At 45.9% G+C, this 20,930-nt stretch overlaps 1 protein-coding gene across 1 annotated transcript in view; it reads right to left on the reverse strand.

Annotated features, from left to right (window-relative positions):
- LOC129843512 (V-type proton ATPase subunit H-like) overlaps positions 1-20,930 on the reverse strand; it is a 111,333-nt gene that overhangs the window by 65,874 nt on the left and 24,529 nt on the right. Inside the window, exons 5-6 of the mRNA XM_055912272.1 lie at positions 16,054-16,167; positions 10,616-10,720 (exon numbers count right to left, since the gene is read on the reverse strand). Coding sequence (XP_055768247.1) covers positions 10,616-10,720; positions 16,054-16,167 — 219 coding nt within the window. The remainder of the gene's footprint in view (positions 1-10,615; positions 10,721-16,053; positions 16,168-20,930) is intronic.

The following is a 20,930-nucleotide window of genomic DNA, read 5'->3' on the forward strand; positions in this document are numbered from 1 at the left end:
GACTACTACCATAAACATAAGATACGCAGAGTAAGGTGTTTCCATGACTACTGCCGTACTCCTTCTGCCAAAACTATTATTAGTGTGCATGTAAACATACTCATTGTTCCTAAATGAATGACTTTGTCATGAAATAAAGCTGTAGCTAAAACACTTGTCTCAACCAGTGGTAAATACTCTGTAGTCTGTTTCTAGTGTTAGGGTTAGCAATCTGCAATTGCTACATCCAGTTTTAGACATAAATTAATTATATTTACCCATTGACCCTTGAATCATATAACTTGTAGATGCCTCATGAGCTTGTTTTACTCCTTTGTTTGAAACCATAATCATTCTAAACAAACACTGTATATTTTGAAAACATGGTTATAACTGGAAATCAAATCAAAGTTTATTTGTCACGTGCGCTGAATACAACAGGTGTAGACCTTACAGTGAAATGCTTACTTACAGGCTCTAACCAACAGTGCAAAAAAGGTATTAGGTGAACAATAGGTAAGTAAAGAAATAAAACAACAGTAAAAAGACAGGCTATATACAGTAGCGAGGCTATATACAGTAGCGAGGCTATATACAGTAGAGAGGCTATATACAGTAGAGAGGCTATATACAGTAGAAAGGCTATATACAGTAGAAAGGCTATATACAGTAGAGAGGCTATATACAGTAGAGAGGCTATATACAGTAGAGAGGCTATAAAAGTAGCGAGGCTATATACAGTAGAGAGGCTATATACAGTAGAGAGGCTATATACAGTAGAGGCTACATACAGTAGAGAGGCTATATACAGTAGAGAGGCTATATACAGTAGAGAGGCTATATACAGTAGAGAGGCTATATACAGTAGAGGCTACATACAGACACCGGTTAGTCAGGCTGATTGAGGTAGTATGTACATGTAGACGTGGTTAAAGTGACTATGTATATATGATTAACAGAGAGTAGCAGTGTAAAAGAGGGATTGAGGGGGCACACAATGCAAATAGTCCGGCTAACCATTTGATTACCTGTTCAGGAGACTTATGGCTTGGGGGGTAAAAACTGTTGAGAAGCCTTTTTGTCCTAGACTTGGCACTCCGGTAGCGCTTGCCATGTGGTGTTAGAGAGAACAGTCTATGACTGGGGTGGCTGGGGTCTTTGACAATTTTAGGGCCTTCCTCTGACACCGCCTGGTGTAGAGGTCCTGGATGGCAGGCAGCCAAAAACATGACCAGAGAAATATAACAGGCTAAACAAACGCTTGGAAAAATAGCAGGTCGATGTCCTCCACGCGCATGACGCAGCTGGAAAGGAGCTCCTACCTACAGGGTTTTTTAATTTATAGTGCCTGTGAATGCGCAATCGACCCCATTCAAATCGTCATCACGTAAAGGCATCCAGGGGAAGACGTAAGCAGTGTCCGTATACTCATAGGAATAACATTGGCCTTAAAACTGACTCCAGAACAGTGGCCAAAATTTCTGAAATCTGACTCCATGTCAGGGAAATTGCTGTAGAGTGGGTTCTGTTCCACTTAGAGACAAAATTTCAACTCCTATAGAAACTATAGACTGTTTTCTATCCAATAATAATAATAATATGCATATTGTACGATCAAGAATTTTGTAGGAAGCCGTTTCAAAAATTACACGATTACCATAAATAGTGACAACAGCGCCCCCAGCCTTAACAGGTTAAGGCAGGTTGCCTTCGTGTTCTTGGGCACAGGGACTATGGTGGTCTGCTTGAAACATGTTGGTATTACAGACTCAATCAGGGACATGTTGAAAATGTGAGTGAAGACACCTGCCAGTTGGTGAGCACATGCCCGGAGCACACGTCCTGGTCATCCGTCTGGCCCCGCAGCCTTGTGAATGTTGACCAATTTAAACGTCTTACTCACGTCGGCTACAGAAAGCGTGATCACACAGTCGTCTGGAAGAGCTGATTCTCTCATGCATACCTCAGTGTTGCTTGTCTCGAAGCGAGCATAGAAGTGATTTAGCTCGTCTGGTAGGCTCGTGTCACTGGGCAGCTCACAGCTGTGCTTCCCTTTGTAGTCTGTAATAGTTTGCAAGCCCTGCCACATAAGACGAGCGTCGGAGCCGGTGTAGTACGATTCAATCTTCGCCCTGTATTGACGCTTTGCCTGTTTGATGGTTCGTCGGAGGGCATAGCAGGATTTCTTATAAGCTTCCGGGTTAGAGTCCCACACCTTCAAAAAGCGGCAGTTCTACCCTTTAGCTCAGTGCGAATGTTGCCTGTAATCCATGGCTTCTGGTTGGGAAATGTACGTAAAGTCACTGTGGGAACGACGTCCTCGATGCACTTATTGATAAAGCCAGTGACTGATGTGGTGTACTCCTCAATGCCATCGGAAGAATCCCAGAACATGCTCCAGTCTGTGATAGCAAAACAGTCCTGTAGTTCAGCATCTGCTTCATCTGACCACTTTTTTTATAGACCGAGTCACTGGTGCTTCCTGCTTTAATTTCTGGTTGTAAGCAGGAATCAGGAGGATATAATTGTGGTCGGATTTACCACATTGAGGGCGAGGGAGAGCTTTGTACGCATCTCTGTGTGTGGAGTACAGGTCATCTAGACTTATTTTCCCTCTGGTTGCACATGTAACATGTTGATGGAAACTAGGTAGAACTGATTTAAGTTTCCCTGCATTAAAGTCTCCTGCCACTAGGAGCGCCGCCTCTGGGTGAGTGGTTTCCTGTTTGTTTATTTCCTTATACAGCTGACTGAGTGCGGTCTTAGTGCCAGCATCCGTCTGTGGTGGTAAATAAACAGCCACGAAAAGTATAGATGAAAACTCTCTAGGCAAATAATGTGGTCTGCAATTTATCACAAGATACTCTACTTCAGGCGAGCAAAATCTAGAGACTTCCTTAGATTTCGTGCACCAGCTGTTGTATACAAATATGCACAGACCGCCCCCCCTCGTCTTAACGGAGTGTGCTGTTCGATCTAGCCGGTGCAGCGTATATCCTGCTAGGTGAATATCCATGTCATCCTCCAGTCAGGATTCCGTGAAACATAAGATGTTACAGTTTTTGATGTCCCGTTGGTAGGATATTCGTGATGGTACTTCATCTAATTTATTGTCCAATGATTGCACATTGGCGAGTAATATTGACGGTAATGGCAGCTTTCCCACTCACCTTCTGCGGATCCTTACAAGGCACCCCGCTCGGTATCCTCTGTACCTGCATCTCTTCCTCTTGCAAATAACTGGGATGTTGGCCTTATTGGGTGTTCGGAGAATGTCCTGTGCGTCCTGCTTGTTGAAGAAAAAATATTTGTCTAATCCGAGGTGAGTGATCCCTGTTCAGATATCCAGAAGCTCTTTTTTGCCGTAAAATACGGTTGCAGAAACATTGTGTACAAAATAAGTTACAAATAACACGAAAAACCCCACAATAGCAGAATTGGTTGGGCACACGTAAAACTGCTACCATTTCTTCCAGCGTCATTTTAGAATGTGCTAACATGGATGATCAGTCCTTGCATCCATAGCTCGGTCTATGAATGAGTTATTACATTTCCCCAACTCCACTCCATAGCTTTTTACCAAAACAGTGTCGTCACTTTGATATTGTTTTAACAGCAGATTGCCCCTTTAAGCAGCCTTCACCATGCTGTGATTGACCAGAACTAACCTCGTGGTAGACAGCCTTCACCATGCTGTATCGACCAGAACTAACCTCACGGTAGACAGCCTTCACCATGCTGTATCAACCAGAACTAACCTCGTGGTAGACAGCCTTCACCATGCTGTATCGACCAGAACTAACCTAGCGGTAGGCAGCCTTCACCATGCTGTGATCGACCAGAACTAACCTGGCAGTAGACAGCCTTCACCATGCTGTGATTGACCAGAACTAACCTAGCGGTAGGCAGCCTTCACCATACTGTATTGACCAGAACTAACCTAGCGGTAGACAGCCTTCACCATGCTGTATCAACCAGAACTAACCTAGCGGTAGGCAGCCTCCACCATGCTGTATTGACCAGAACTAACCTAGCGGTAGGCAGCCTTCACCATGCTGTATCGACCAGAACTAACCTAGCGGTAGGCAGCCTTCACCATGCTGTATTGACCAGAACTAACCTAGCGGTAGGCAGCCTTCACCATGCTGTATCAACAGGAACTAACCTAGCGGTAGGCAGCCTTCACCATGCTGTATCAACCAGAACTAACCTAGCGGTAGGCAGCCTTCACCATGCTGTATCAACAGGAACTAACCTAGCGGTAGGCAGCCTTCACCATGCTGTATCGACCAGAACTAACCTAGCGGTAGACAGCCTTCACCATGCTGTATCGACCAGAACTAACCTGGCGGTAGGCAGCCTTCACCATGCTGTGATCGACCAGAACTAACCTGGCAGTAGACAGCCTTCACCATGCTGTGATTGACCAGAACTAACCTAGCGGTAGGCAGCCTTCACCATGCTGTATCGACCAGAACTAACCTAGCGGTAGGCAGCCTTCACCATGCTGTATCAACCAGAACTAACCTAGCGGTAGGCAGCCTTCACCATGCTGTATCAACCAGAACTAACCTGGCAGTAGACAGCCTTCACCATGCTGTATCGACCAGAACTAACCTAGCGGTAGGCAGCCTTCACCATGCTGTGATCGACCAGAACTAACCTGGCAGTAGACAGCCTTCACCATGCTGTGATTGACCAGAACTAACCTAGCGGTAGGCAGCCTTCACCATACTGTATTGACCAGAACTAACCTCGTGGTAGACAGCCTTCACCATGCTGTATCGACCAGAACTAACCTAGCGGTAGGCAGCCTTCACCATGCTGTATCGACCAGAACTAACCTAGCGGTAGGCAGCCTTCACCATGCTGTATCAACAGGAACTAACCTAGCGGTAGGCAGCCTTCACCATGCTGTATCAACCAGAACTAACCTAGCGGTAGGCAGCCTTCACCATGCTGTATCAACAGGAACTAACCTAGCGGTAGGCAGCCTTCACCATGCTGTATCGACCAGAACTAACCTAGCGGTAGACAGCCTTCACCATGCTGTATCGACCAGAACTAACCTGGCGGTAGGCAGCCTTCACCATGCTGTGATCGACCAGAACTAACCTGGCAGTAGACAGCCTTCACCATGCTGTGATTGACCAGAACTAACCTAGCGGTAGGCAGCCTTCACCATGCTGTATCGACCAGAACTAACCTAGCGGTAGGCAGCCTTCACCATGCTGTATCAACCAGAACTAACCTAGCGGTAGGCAGCCTTCACCATGCTGTATCAACCAGAACTAACCTGGCAGTAGACAGCCTTCACCATGCTGTATCGACCAGAACTAACCTAGCGGTAGGCAGCCTTCACCATGCTGTGATCGACCAGAACTAACCTGGCAGTAGACAGCCTTCACCATGCTGTGATTGACCAGAACTAACCTAGCGGTAGGCAGCCTTCACCATACTGTATTGACCAGAACTAACCTCGTGGTAGACAGCCTTCACCATGCTGTATCGACCAGAACTAACCTAGCGGTAGGCAGCCTTCACCATGCTGTATCAACCAGAACTAACCTAGCGGTAGACAGCCTTCACCATGCTGTATCAACCAGAACTAACCTGGCAGTAGACAGCCTTCACCATGCTGTATCGACCAGAACTAACCTAGCGGTAGGCAGCCTTCACCATGCTGTATTGACCAGAACTAACCTGGCAGTAGACAGCCTTCACCATGCTGTATCGACCAGAACTAACCTCGTGGTAGAAAGCCTTCACCATGCTGTATCAACCAGAACTAACCTGGCAGTAGACAGCCTTCACCATGCTGTATCGACCAGAACTAACCTAGCGGTAGGCAGCCTTCACCATGCTGTATTGACCAGAACTAACCTGGCAGTAGACAGCCTTCACCATGCTGTATCGACCAGAACTAACCTAGCGGTAGGCAGCCTTCACCAAGCTGTATCGACCAGAACTAACCTAGCGGTAGGCAGCCTCCACCATGCTGTATCGACCAGAACTAACCGAGACAGGCGTTAGATTACAAGCATTTTCAAGTGTGGTCCTCAGTAGCTCAGATGGTAGAGCATGGCGCTTGCAGAGCCGCGCACAGAAGACCGACCTAGCCCATGAGGAAGGGAGAGAGGGGGTGGACCCCCAACCCCACCCCACTGGCAACACTTTAAGGGGCATTGCACTAATAATGGTGCTGACTAGGGAAACGTTCCCGCTGTTCTGTTCTTAGTGCCAGTCTGCACGTTCAAACTGAAACAATGTAACTAATAATGGCATCTTTCTGCTTTCGTTAATAAAATAATTATAAAAATACTCTTTCAAAATGCCGATGTTTATTTAGTTATGGATCCATAATGAATTACTATGGGAACAAAATGTCACAATTACAGAAATATCCTCCAATCCTCTATACTTAATTATTGGCGGAGAGTCACGTCATAACTATTTTAGCACCGTTTCACGCTGCTCTGAGATAAGCTTGGGGACTGGTCTTGATAAATCAATGAGATTTTTATTTAGACTGAATCTCCTTTTGGTTAATGGTTAGACTACAATTATACAATTAGCGTGTAGAAATGTGATGCTTTAGTGTAACCTTTGTTTATCTAGGCAAGTCAGTTAAGAACAAATTCTTATTTACAAGGACAGCCTACTCCTTCCTCCCTGTCGGGGAATTGAACCCCGGTCTCCCGCATGCCCGCACGACAAGGGATTCTTTAGCTAAATAGCCCAATACTTTACTCCTGACCATCATGTTGTACAGCGCCATATTTTCCGTTCCTAACATACAACCCAGAGGGTTTTTCCTTTTCCTTGGAATAGAAACACCATAATATTAATCAAATTAATTAATTATTAATTAAATTAATCAACCTCTAAAGGTAATTGGAAAGGTAGATACAAATTATTTGTGACATTGTGGTTACAATAAAGAATGTAAATAAGATGCTGTCTGGAGCAATAAAGTTATATATTATCAAGTGGATGGCACAGTCATTTAGCCTCGGCACCCACATTGTCACGCCCTGGCCTTAGTAATATTTGTTTTATTTATTATTTTAGTTAGGTCAGGGTGTGACATGGGGTATGTGTGTATTTTGGGGTATTATTTGGTAGAGGGGGTGTTGGTTGTAGTTTATGGTTTTGTGTTGAGTGTATGTGTCTAGCTGTGTCTATGTTGGGTGTAGTTGTCTAGGAAAGTCTATGGTGGCCGGAATGGGTTCTCAATTAGAGACAGCTGATTTCGGTTGTCTCTAATTGGGAGCCATATTTAAGGCTGCCATAGGCTTTAGCTGTTTGTGGGTCATTGTTTATGTATATGTATATGTCGACGTAAGTAGTTTGTGTGTGCACTTACGTTTGAAGTTTCACGATCGTTTGTTGTTTTGTTAGTGTTGTATAAGTGTTTGGTGATCATCTTCGTCGTGGGAAATAAAGAAGATGTATTCAAATCATGTTGCGCCTTGGTCCTATCGTTCATGTCAACGCGATCGTGACAGAATGACCCACCAATCTATGACCAAGCAACATGACCAGCGGCAACAGGATCAAGGCATTAAGGACTCATGGACATGGGAGGAGATTTTAGATGGTAAGGGACCTTGGGCGCAACCGGGAGAATATCGCCTCCCTCGTGAAGAGCTGGAGGCAGCGAAAGCCGAGAGGAGGCGATATGAGGAGGCAGCACGGAGGCAAGGCTGGAGACCCGTGAGTACTACCCAAAAATTTCTTGGAGGGGGGCTAAGAGGTAGTGGGCCGAGGGCAGGTAGGAGACCTGCGCCCACTTCCCAGGCTAACCGTGGAGAGCGGGAGTACGGGCGGACACCGTGTTACGCAGTAGAGCGCACGGTGTCTCCTGTACGTGTTCATAGCCCGGTGCGGGTTATTCCACCTTCCCGCACTGGTAGGGCTAGATTGGGCATTGAGCCAGGTGCCATGATACCGGCTCAACGCGTCTGGTCTCCAGTGCGTCTCCTCGGGCCGGTATACATGGCACCAGCCTTACGCATGGTGTCCCCGGTTCGCCTACATAGCTCGGTGCGGGTTATTCCACCTTCCCGCACTGGTCGGCCGACGGGGAGCATTCAACCAGGTAAGGTTGGGCAGGCTCGGTGTTCAAGGGAACCAGTACGCCTGCACGGTCCGGTATTTCCGGCGCCACCTCCCCGCCCCAGTTCAGTTCCACCAGTGCCTACACCACGTAACAGGCTTCCAGTGTGTCTCCAGAGCCCTGTTCCTCCTCCACGCACTCGTCCTATGGTGCGTGTCTCCAGCCCGGTACCACCAATTCCGGCACCACGCACTAAGCCTCCTGTGCGTCTCCAGAGTCCTGTGCATCCTGTTGCTGCTCCCCGCACTAGCCCTGAAAGTGCGTGCCTTTAGCCCGGTGCCTCCAGTTCCGGCACCACGCACCAGGCCTACAGTGCGCCTCATCCGGCCAGAGCCATCCGTCTCCCCAGCGCCGTCTGAGCCATCCGTCTCCCCAGCGCCGTCTGAGCCATCCGTCTCCCCAGCGCCGTCTGAGCCATCCGTCTCCCCAGCGCCGTCTGAGCCATCCGTCTCCCCAGCGCCGTCTGAGCCATCCGTCTCCCCAGCGCCGTCTGAGCCATCCGTCTCCCCAGCGCCGTCTGAGCCATCCGTCTCCCCAGCGCCGTCTGAGCCATCCGTCTCCCCAGCGCCGTCTGAGCCATCCGTCTCCCCAGCGCCGTCTGAGCCATCCGTCTCCCCAGCGCCGTCTGAGCCATCCGTCTCCCCAGCGCCGTCTGAGCCATCCGTCTCCCCAGCGCCGTCTGAGCCATCCGTCTGCCCAGCGCCGTCTGAGCCATCCGTCTGCCCAGCGCCGTCTGAGCCATCCGTCTGTCCAGAGCCATTAGAGCCGCCTGTCTGTCCCGAGCCGTCAGAGCCATTAGTCAGTCAGGAGCCGCTAGAGCCATTCGTCAGTCAGGATCTGCCAGAGCCGCCAACCAGACAGGATCTGCCAGAGCCGCCAACCAGACAGAATCTGCCAGAGCCGTCAGCCAGCCATGAGCGTCCAAATCTGTCAGCCAGCCATGAGCGTCCAGATCCGTCAGCCAGCCATGAGCGTCCAGATCCGTCTGCCAGCCATGAGAAACCAGATCCGTCAGCTAGCCATGAGCAGCCAGATCTGTCAGCCAGCCATGAGCCGTCCAACCAGGATCTGCCGGAGCCGTCATCCAGCCAGGATCTGCCCCTTATCCTGGTGCTGCCCCTTATCCTGGTGCTGCCCCTTATCCTGGTGCTGCCCCTTATCCTGGTGCTGCCCCTTATCCTGGTGCTGCCCCTTATCCTGGTGCTGCCCCTTATCCTGGTGCTGCCCCTTATCCTGGTGCTGCCCCTTATCCCGGTGCTGCCCCTTATCCCGGTGCTGCCCCTTATCCCGGTGCTGCCCCTTATCCCGGTGCTGCCCCTTATCCCGGTGCTGCCCCTTATCCCGGTGCTGCCCCTTATCCCGGTGCTGCCCCTTATCCCGGTGCTGCCCCTTATGACTATGGTGGGGTGGGGACCACGACCAGTGCCGGAGCCGCCGCCGTGGAAGGAAGCCCACCCAGACCCTCCCCTAGACTATGTGCTGGTGCGTCCGGAGTTCGCACCTTAAGGGGGGGGTTATGTCACGCCCTGGCCTTAGTAATATTTGTTTTATTTATTATTTTAGTTAGGTCAGGGTGTGACATGGGGTATGTGTGTATTTTGGGGTATTATATGGTAGAGGGGGTGTTGGTTGTAGTTTATGGTTTTGTGTTGAGTGTATGTGTCTAGCTGTGTCTATGTTGGGTGTAGTTGTCTAGGAAAGTCTATGGTGGCCGGAATGGGTTCTCAATTAGAGACAGCTGATTTCGGTTGTCTCTAATTGGGAGCCATATTTAAGGCTGCCATAGGCTTTAGCTGTTTGTGGGTCATTGTTTATGTATATGTATATGTCGACGTAAGTAGTTTGTGTGTGCACTTACGTTTGAAGTTTCACGATCGTTTGTTGTTTTGTTAGTGTTGTTTAAGTGTTTGGTGATCATCTTCGTCGTGGGAAATAAAGAAGATGTATTCAAATCATGTTGCGCCTTGGTCCTATCGTTCATGTCAACGCGATCGTGACACACATAAAGCTGAGTGACTCACTCATTCATGGCTTTGGATCAAAATAAATAAGTACCAACATTGAGTCTTTAATAAAATAATTGTTTTGGTTATCCTGACCTGGACACCATGTACAGTATTATAATAGCCCATTATGGGCTATTAGCAGGACAATATACCTTTACTAACACCTCTCTGTATTTTGATACTTTGTGGATGGGGCCTCCCGAGTGGCGCAGCTGTCTAAGACACTTTTGGTAGGCCTACAGTATATCGGAAAATATGACGTGACTCTACGCCAATAATGACATATAGAGGATTGGCGGATTCTAAATTAAAACCCTCATGGGTATCAAACCTGTATCTATAGGTTCGATACCCGCGTGTGTGTGGAAGTTCAGAGAGTTGAAGGGTCATATAGCTGGGAGGGGCTGATATACATGTGGTTTAGTTCAGAGGGTTGAAGGGTCATATACCTGGGAGCTGAGATGGGCTGATATACAGGTGTTTTAGTTCAGAGGGTTGAAGGGTCATATACCTGGGAGCTGAGCTGGGTCTTGATCCAGGTGAAGTAGTAGTTGAGGTCACTTCCCTCCATCAGGTCACGACCCCAGGCTGCTAGCTTAGCGATGATCCTGGCCGCCTGGGAGAGAGGAAAGACTACAAGTCAGACCCTAAAGCCAAGCCTGAGCCTGCTCAATATTAAAGTGGTGCTGACAGTTTTAGCAACTTGAAATCTTATAAACATTTCATATACTCCCCAGGAAGAAAATGCAAACTTTTTTTTACATTTTCTGACAAGCGAGCACTTAGATATGGTCATTTTCATAAATTCATAGAATGTTTGGGAATGACGTAGAGTAAAGTATTTGTGAAAATTCTATAGCGATATCGAGTGGGAAAGCGGCTGTGCGTTTGGACAACTAATAGACAGTGCAGTAAATAAACCATATGTCTTGTCCAGGACCAGAGTCTCCGCAGACCGGTACGACACGACTAATCAGAGCTACAGTAGGCCTATATGCAAATAAGCCATTTGCCACACAGGCCTCAAATCATTCACTTTGACTAGTAATTATATTTATTACAGGCAGTAGCAACAGCATGACTTTAGATCATTAAAACACATTCAACAAAAGCAACAAAATACACCTGAATGGATTACTGCAAATAAAAATAAACTCAACAGAAACGTCCTCACTGTCAACTGCGCCTATTTTCAGCAAACTTAACATGTGTAAATATTTGTATGAACAAGATTCAACAACTGAGACAAACTGAACAAGTTCCACAGACATGTGACTAACAGAAATGGAATAATGTGTCCCTGAACAAAGGGGGGTCAAAATCAAAAGTAACAGTCAGTATCTGGTGTGGCCACCAGCTGCATTAAATACTGCAGTGCACCTCCTCCTCATGGACTGCACCAGATTTTCCAGTTCTTGCTGTGAGATGTTACCCCACTCTTCCACCAAGGCACCTGAAAGTTCCCGGACATTTCTGGGGGGAATGGCCCTAGCCCTCATCCTCCAGTCCAACAGGTCCCAGACATGCTCAATGGGATTGAGATCCAGGCTCTTCGCTGGCCATAGCAGAACACTGACATTCCTGTCTTGCAGGAAATCACACACTGAACGAGCAGTATGGCTGGTGGCATTGTCATGCTGGAGGGTCATGTCAGGATGAGCCTGCAGGAAGGGTACCACATGAGGGAGGAGGATGTCTTCCCTGTAACGCACAGCATTGAGATTGCCTGCAATGACAAGCTCAGTCCGGTGATGCTGTGACACACCGGCCCAGACCATGACTGACCCTCCACCTCCAAATCGATCCCGCTCCAGAGTACAGGCCTCGGTGTAACGCTCATTCCTTCAACGATAACACCCCTGGTGACACAAAACCGCGACTCGTCAGTGAAGAGCACTTTTTGCCAGTCCTGTCTGGTCCAGCGACGGTGGGTTTGTGCCCATAGGTGACATTGTTGCCGGTGATATCTGGTGAGGACCTGCCTTACAACAGGTCTGCAAGCCCTCAGTCCAGCCTCTCTCAGCCTATTGCGGACAGTCTGAGCACTGATGGAGGGATTGTGCGTTCCTGGTGTAACTCGGGCAGTTGTTGTTGCCATCCTGTACATGTCCCGCAGGTGTGATGTTCGGATGTACTGATCCTGAGCAGGTGTTGTTACACGTGGTCTGCCACTGCGAGGATGATCAGCTGTCTGTCCTGTCTCCCTGTAGCGCTGTCTTAGGCGTCTCACAGTACGGACATTGCAATTTATTGCCTTGGCCACATCTTCAGTTCTCATGCCTCCTTGCAGCATGCCAAAGTCACGCTAATGCAGATGAGCAGGGACCTTGGGCATCTTTCTTTTGGTGTTTTTCCGAGTCAGTAGAAAGGCCTCTTTAGTGTCCTAAGTTTTCACAACAGTGACCTTAATTGCCTACTGTCTGTAAGCTGTTAGTGTCTTAACGACCGTTACACAGGTGCATGTTCATTGTTTATGGCTCATTGAACAAGCATGGGAAACGGTCCGTTGGGCGACGCACAATTGGCATAGCGTCGTCCGGGTTAGGGAGGGTTTGGCCGGTAGGGATATCCTTGTCTCAGTATGTAATAAAATGTATGCACTCTACTGTAAGTCGCTCTGGATAAGAGCGTCTGCTAAATGACTAAAATGTAAAATGTAAATGACTAAAATGTAAAATGTAAATGACTAAAATGTAAAATGTAAATGACTAAAATGTAAATGACTAAAATGTAAATGACTAAAATGTAAATGACTAAAATGTAAAATGCAAATGACTAAAATGTAAAATGCAAATGACTAAAATGTAAAATGCAAATGACTAAAATGTAAAATGTAAATGACTAAAATGTAAATGACTAAAATGTAAAATGTAAATGACTAAAATGTAAAATGTAAATGACTAAAATGTAAAATGTAAATGACTAAAATGTAAAATGTAAATGACTAAAATGTAAAATGTAAATGACTAAAATGTAAAATGTAAATGACTAAAATGTAAAATGTGGAAACAGTGCTTAAATCCATTACAATGAAGATCTGTGAAGTTTTGGGGATTTTTATTAATTATTTTTTAAAGACAGGGTCCTGAAAAAGGGACATTTCTTTTTTTGCTGAGTTTTTGGGCAGAAATGCCTTCTGGAACATGTGAACTTTCATGTGTCTCAATATCAAAATTGTATGCCATCTGTAAATACGAATAAAACATTTTAATTACGAGCCTAGTTGGCTTAGCCTAGGAAAAAGTGAGGAACCTTCTCACTAGCCATGATTGGCTGAGATAGTGGCTGGGCTGGACATGCTGAGACGAGTTTCGGATTAGTCTGCCACGTAGCACGCTTTGGTCTTCAACATGAGCTGCTCAGTATGTGTAGATAATCCTTGCTACCACAGCTTTTGACAGATATAACGTTAGCCATAGAGAACTGCAAAAGTGTTGCTACTGTTCTCAACAACATTGCTGCACTGAATTTAGCAGGGACTATAGACAAAGATCAGTGGGGAAAAGTTGTGATGGACTACTTTCTGCACACAGTCAGCATGAACCGGAGTGACTTGACACAACAAGCTGTACAAACAAAACGGAAAAGACACAGGACGTCGCCGTTAAAGGGGTTCCAGTGTGAAGAGTTCATTCGTGGACATGAGTAAAAGTCTAACTACATTAACAGATATTATTAGTTTCTAATTGTGTCAAAGTTGTTTTCATTTTAAATTCAAGCATACTGTTAGCTAGCTAGCGAGCGGGATGTGTGTATGATCTGTGTAGTAATATTATTGGTATCTCAGAAAGCCATTTGCATTGCTAGTTATAACCTAGAGTTAGCAAGCTAGCTAACATTGAACATAGTTGGTTAGCTTTAGCTCCCTGCAGATTCATACTACAGCAGTTCATTGCATGGTGGCTGACTGTGACAATCTGTTTGTTTTGCTTGTGCATGGGTTGGGATTATGGTTCATTGTTGAGCTAGCTAGCTACATATCTAAACAAAAAAGACTCCACTTGGCCACATGATTACATGACCCATCAAGTTAGCCAGGTGTGTCTGGAGGTTACCACAGCCATCTTCGCCACATGATTACATGACCCATCAAGTTAGCCAGGTGTGTCTGGAGGTTACCACAGCCATCTTCGCCACATGATTACATGACCCATCAAGTTAGCCAGGTGTGTCTGGAGGTTACCACAGCCATCTTGGTCACATGATTACATGACCCATCAAGTTAGCCAGGTGTGTCTGGAGGTTACCACAGCCATCTTGGTCACATGATTACATGACCCATCAAGTTAGCCAGGTGTGTCTGGAGGTTAACACAGCCATCTTGGTCACATGATTACATGACCCATCAAGTTAGCCAGGTGTGTCTGGAGGTTACCACAGCCATCTTGGCCACATGATTACATGACCCATCAAGTTAGCCAGGTGTGTCTGGAGGTTAACACAGCCATCTTGGTCACATGATTACATGACCCATCAAGTTAGCCAGGTGTGTCTGGAGGTTACCACAGCCATCTTGTATTTTATATACATGTCTAGACAATAGTGACCCATCCACTTAATGTGTCTGGGTAAGCATCATATAATAAAATATTTATACATTTATCTGGACACTTTCTATTGGACACTTTCTATTTTTCATATTGATACTATGCAAATACGCAAGTAACAATTTCACTGTACCATTTACAATTTCTGTATCTTGTGCATGTGACAAATAAACATTGATTTGATATAGTATGTGTTCACCAGAGACAGTAATGTGATCAGCAGGACCTGCACCAAAGTCAGATTAGGATATAGGCAGGCTACTACTTTCACCACTTTAAGTACTGACATCTTTGGTTGATTACTACACTACTCACTCTGTATAGCACATGGGTTCACATGTCAATACGTAAAGAGATAGATGGGGCTAAGGCTTAAGAGGGTGTGAATGATGCTGAATGGGTGTAGAAAAAGAAGAGCTCTCCAGTAGGTGTACCAAAACATTCAAGGGTCTTTTTCTCAAAAGTGAGGTTACCTACTTTATCAACTTTCAAAGCAGAATTACATTCCCATTATGGTAGAGAAATTATGAAACTATTAACAGCTCTGGTAGACATTCCTGCAGTCAGCACGGCAATTGCTCCCTCAAAACGTCAACACTGTGGCATTGTGTTGTGTGTCAAAACGCACAACTTAGAGTGGCTTTTTATTGTCCCCAGCACAAGGTGCACTTTATTTTTTTTTAACTAGGCAAGTCAGTTAATAAGAACAAATTATTATTTACAATGACGGTCTACCCCAGCCAACGCTGGGCCACTTGTGCGCCGCCCTATGGGACTCCCGATCACGGTCGGTTGTGATACAGCCTGGAATGGAACCAGGGTCTGTAGTGACTCCTCTAGCACTGAGATACAGAGCCTTAGACCGCTGTGATACAGCCTGGAATCAAACAGGGTCTGTAGTGACTCCTCTAGCACTGAGATACAGTGTCTTAGACCGCTGTGCCACTCGGGAGCCCACATGCTGTTTAATCAGCTTCTTGATATGCCACACATGTCAGGTGGATGGATTATCTTGGCAAAAGGAGAAATGCTCACTAACAGGGACGTAAACAAATTCGTGCACAACATTTGTGAGAAATAAGCTTTTTGTGCGTATGGAACATTTCTGGGATCTTTTATTTCAGCTCATGAAACATGGGACCAACAATTCACATGCTGCATTTATATTTTTGTTCAGTGTACTTTATAAGAAAGGCCACACAAAAATGTACATGTAATCTTCATGCAAATAACCCTCTGGTCATTCTGAAAACATAAGAAATATGCCTTTGAATCTTTGAGGATGTTTTCATCCTCTTCAACCTCTCCCTCAGGACACTTCCTTTCACCATATCCCACCTCTCCCCCTCCCTTTCTCCTTCGGTGATACCTGTAGGCTAGTGGGTGGCGTAGTGATACTAACCATGTGGACGGTAAACAGGTCCTGGCGGTTGAGCATGGGAAGAAAATAGGACCAGGCAGTGTTCTTCGTCTTCTTGGCGTAGTCAAAGAAGATGTTCACCCTCTGGTGGTTCTCCTACAGAAACACAACAGAACCCTGTTTTAACATCTAGTGGTTCTAAAGGTTCTCTCTTCTACTGCAGGGATATTCAACTCTTAACCTGCGAGGTCCAGAGCCTGCTGGTTTTCTGTTCTACCTGACAATGAATTGCACACCTGGTGTCCCACTTCTAACTCAGTCCCTGATTCGAAGGGAACAATGAAAAAAAAATGCAGTGGAACTGGTTTTCGAGGTCCAAAGTTGAGTTTGAAGTTTCTAGTAGTTCTGAAGGAACAGAACCACGTTTTAACCTCTAGTGGTTCTCATACAAAAACACTAGAACCCGGTTCTACTGTCACGCTGGTATAAATGATTTTGGAGACAGGAGAGAGATACACAATAGGTTTTTATTTATTTATTTAACTAGACAAGTCAGTTAAGAACAAATTCTTATTTACAATGACGGCCTAGGAACAGTGGGTTAACTGCCTTGTTCAGGGGCAGAACGACAGATTTTGACCTTGTCAGCTCGGGCATTCGATCTAGCAGCCTTTCAGTTACTGGCCCAAAGCTCTAATCACTAGGCTACCTGCTGGTTACTGGTCCAACACTCTAATCACTAGGCTACCTGCTGGTTACTGACCCAAAGCTCTAACCACTAGGCTTCTACACCTGCATTCTAGCTGTTTGGGGTTTTAGGCTGGGTTTCTGTACAGCACTTCGAGATATTATCTGATGTACGAAGGGCTATATAAAATAAAATTGATTGATTGATTGATAGGCTACCTGCTGGTTACTGGCCCAAAGCTCTAACCACTAGGCTACCTGCTGGTTACTGGCCCAAAGCTCTAACCACTAGGCTACCTGCTGGTTACTGGCCCAACACTCTAACCACTAGGCTACCTGCTGGTTACTGGCCCAACGCTCTGACCACTAGGCTACCTGCTGGTTACTAGTCCAACGCTCTAATCACTAGGCTACCTGCTGGTTACTGGCCCAAAGCTCTAACCACTAGGCTACCTGCTGGTTACTGGCCCAACGCTCTAATCACTAGGCTACCTGCTGGTTACTAGTCCCAACGCTCTAACCACTAGGCTACCTGCTGGTTACTGGCCCAAAGCTCTAATCACTAGGCTACCTGCTGGTTACTGGCCCAACGCTCTAACCACTAGGGTACCTGCTGGTTACTAGTCCAACGCTCTAACCACTAGGGTACCTGCTGGTTACTGACCCAACGCTCTAACCACTAGGCTACCTGCTGGTTACTGACCCAAAGCTCTAACCACTAGGCTACCTGCTGGTTACTGGCCCAACGCTCTGACCACTAGGCTACCTGCTGGTTACTGACCCAAAGCTCTAACCACTAGGCTACCTGCTGGTTACTGGCCCGACGCTCTAACCACTAGGGTACCTGCCGGTTACTGGCCCAACACTCTAACCACTAGGCTACCTGCCGGTTACTGGCCCAAAGCTCTAACCACTAGGCTACCTGCTGGTTACTGGCCCAAAGCTCTAATCACTAGGCTACCTGCTGGTTACTGGCCCAAAGCTCTAATCACTAGGTTACCTGCTGGTTACTGGCCCAAAGCTCTAACCACTAGGCTACCTGCTGGTTACTGGCCCAAAGCTCTGACCACTAGGCTACCTGCTGGTTACTGGCCCAACGCTCTAATCACTAGGCTACCTGCTGGTTACTGGCCCAAAGCTCTAATCACTAGGCTACCTGCTGGTTACTGGCCCAAAGCTCTAATCACTAGGCTACCTGAAGGTTACTGGCCCAAAGCTCTAACCACTAGGCTACCTGCTGGTTACTGGACCAAAGCTCTAATCACTAGGCTACCTGCTGGTTACTGGCCCAAAGCTCTAATCACTAGGCTACCTGCTGGTTACTGGCCCAAAGCTCTAATCACTAGGCTACCTGCTGGTTACTGGCCCAAAGCTCTAATCACTAGGCTACCTGCTGTCCCAAATACAACCAAAACAAACACGTATACAAAAACACTGGGCTGTACCCAAACAAAAGAGCGAGGGTTAACCTTGGGGACCGACTCGGGACGTTACCCGTAATACACAATATATATATATATATATATATATATAGCACGCAGCATAACAGCTGCACCAATGCATAGGTACTCAACGGACATGGGAACAATAATGGACAGCCCAATGGAAACCAAAGGGCTCACTTATCCAAGTACTAATCCGTGGGAATAGGGGACAGGTGTGCGCAATGAACGTTCCGGAGGGATCCATGACACCTACATTGAAATCCCCAGACAAAAGTCAATAAGTGAACTTCACAGTAATAACTGTCCAGAGAGACTCAGGGAGGAAGAACCGTAAAAGTCAATAAGTGAACTTATAGAAGGTTATATGCTAATGTAGAGTACCAGACAAAAGTTTGGACACACACGTACTCATTGAAGGGTTTTTCTAAATTTTTTTGTAGTTTCTACATTGTAGAATAGCGAAGACATCAAAACTATGAAATAACAAATGGAATCATGTAGTAACAAAAAAAGTGTTAAACAAATCAAAACATTTGAGATTCTTCAAAGTAGCCACCCTTTGCCTTCATGACAGTTTTTCACATGCTTGCCATTCTCTCAACCAGCTTCATGGAGGTACTCACCTGGAATGCATTTCAATTAACAGGTGTGCCTTGTTAAAAGTCAATTTGTGTAATTTCTTTCCTTCTTAATGTGTTTCAGCCAATCAGTCCTCTTGTGACAAGGTAGGGGTGGTATACAGAAGATAGTCTTTTGTCAAATAGGGCTAAGTCCATATTTTTAAAAAAACAGCTCAAATAAGCAAAGAAACTTTAAGACATGAAGGTCATTCAATGTGGAAAATTTCAAGAACTTTGAACGTTTCTTCAAGTGCAGTAGCAAAAACAATGATGAAACTGGCTCTCATGAGGACCAACACAGGAAAAGAAGACCCAGAGTTACCTCTGCTGCAGAGGATAAATTCATTAGAGTTAACTGCCTCAAATATGCTTCACCGTTCAGTACAAAAAAGTATGAATGTATGTACTTGTAAGTCGCTCTGGATAAGAGCGTCTGCTAAATGACTTAAATGTAAATGTAAATGTAAGTAACAGACACATCAACATTAACTGTTCAGAGGAGACTGCGTGAATCAGGCCTTCATGGTCGAATTCCTGCAAAGAAGCCACTACTAAAGGACACCAATAAGAAGACTTGTTTGGGCCAAGAGAAACGAGCAATGGACATTAGACGGGTGGAAATATGTCCCTTGGTCTGATTCCAAATTTGAGATTTTTGGTTCCAACCGCCGTGTCTTTGTGAGACGCAGAGTAGGTGAACGGATGATCTCCACATGTGTGGTTCCCACCGTGAAGCATGGAGGAGGAGGTGTGATGGTGTGGGGGTGCTTTGCTGGTGACACTGTCAGTGATTAATTTAGAATTCAAGGCACACTTAACTTTTTAGTGACAGGGGGCAGTATTCGGAAAGTCGGATGAATGACGTGCCCAAAGTAAACTGCCTGTTGCTCAGGCCCAGAAGTTAGGATATGCATATACTTGGTAGAATTGGATAGAAAACACTCTGAAGTTTCTAAAACAGTTCAAATAATGTCTGTGAGTATAACATAACTGATATGGCAGGCGAAAACACAAGGAAAATTCATCCAGGAAGTGGGATTTCTTTGGTTTTTCATTGAATGCCTATTGACTATGTAATGGGTTAGGGCCCAGATTGCAGTTCCTATGGCTTCCACTAGATGTCAACAGTCTTTAGACATGGTTTCAGGCTTGTTTTCTGAAAAACGACAAAGAAAAATACCTTTTTGTTAGGGGACTGGGGAAGCATGCAGTACTGGTTTGTGCGCGTCACATGGTGTGCGCCCTTCGTTCTTTTTCCTTTCTATTGAATACGCTATTGTCCGGTTGAAATATTATCCATTATTTAGATAATTGATGATTAGTTATAAACATCGTTTGACATGTTGACAAACTTTACCCGTACTATTAGGATGTATTCGTATGCATGTTTTGACCGCCTTTGAGCCAGTGGATAACTGAACAAAAAGCACCAACAAAACAGAGTTTTTGGGATATAAAGAGGGACTTTATCGAACAAAACAAACATTTATTGTGTAACTGGGACCCTTCTGATTGCAACCAGATAAAGATCTTCAAAAAGGTAAGTGATTCATTTTATTGCTATTTCTGACTTGTGACTCATCTGCTCGGTTGGAAAATGTTTGTATGCTTTTGTGTGCGGGGCGCTGTCCTCAGATGATCGCATGTTATGCTTCCGCCGTAAAGCCTTTTTCAAATCTGACAAAGTGGCTGGATTAACAAGAAGTTAATCTTTTAACCGATGTATAACACTTGTTTTCGCATGAATGTTTATTATGACTATTTCTGTCATTTGAATTTGGTGCTTTTCACCGGATGTTGTCGAGGTGGGTTGCTAGCGGCACGCCAGAGAGGTTAACCAGCATGGTTACCACAGCATTCTGCAGTGATACGCCATCCCATCTGGTTTGAGCTTATTGGGACCAGAATTTGTTTTTCAACAGGACAATGACCCAAAACACACCTCCAGACTGTGTAAGGACTGTTTGACCAAGAAGGAGAGTAATGAGTGCTGCATCAGATGCCCTGGCCTCCAATCACCCGACCTCAACCCAATTGAGATGGTTTGGCATGAGTTGGACCGCAGAGTGAAGGAAAAGCAGCCAACAAGTGCTCAGCATATGTGGGAACTCCTTCAAGACTGTTGGAAAAGTATTCCTCATGAAGCTAGTTAAGAGAATGCCAAGAG

The sequence above is a fragment of the Salvelinus fontinalis genome, unplaced genomic scaffold, assembly GCF_029448725.1.
Source record: "Salvelinus fontinalis isolate EN_2023a unplaced genomic scaffold, ASM2944872v1 scaffold_0151, whole genome shotgun sequence".
Classification (NCBI taxonomy): Eukaryota; Metazoa; Chordata; class Actinopteri; order Salmoniformes; family Salmonidae; genus Salvelinus; species Salvelinus fontinalis.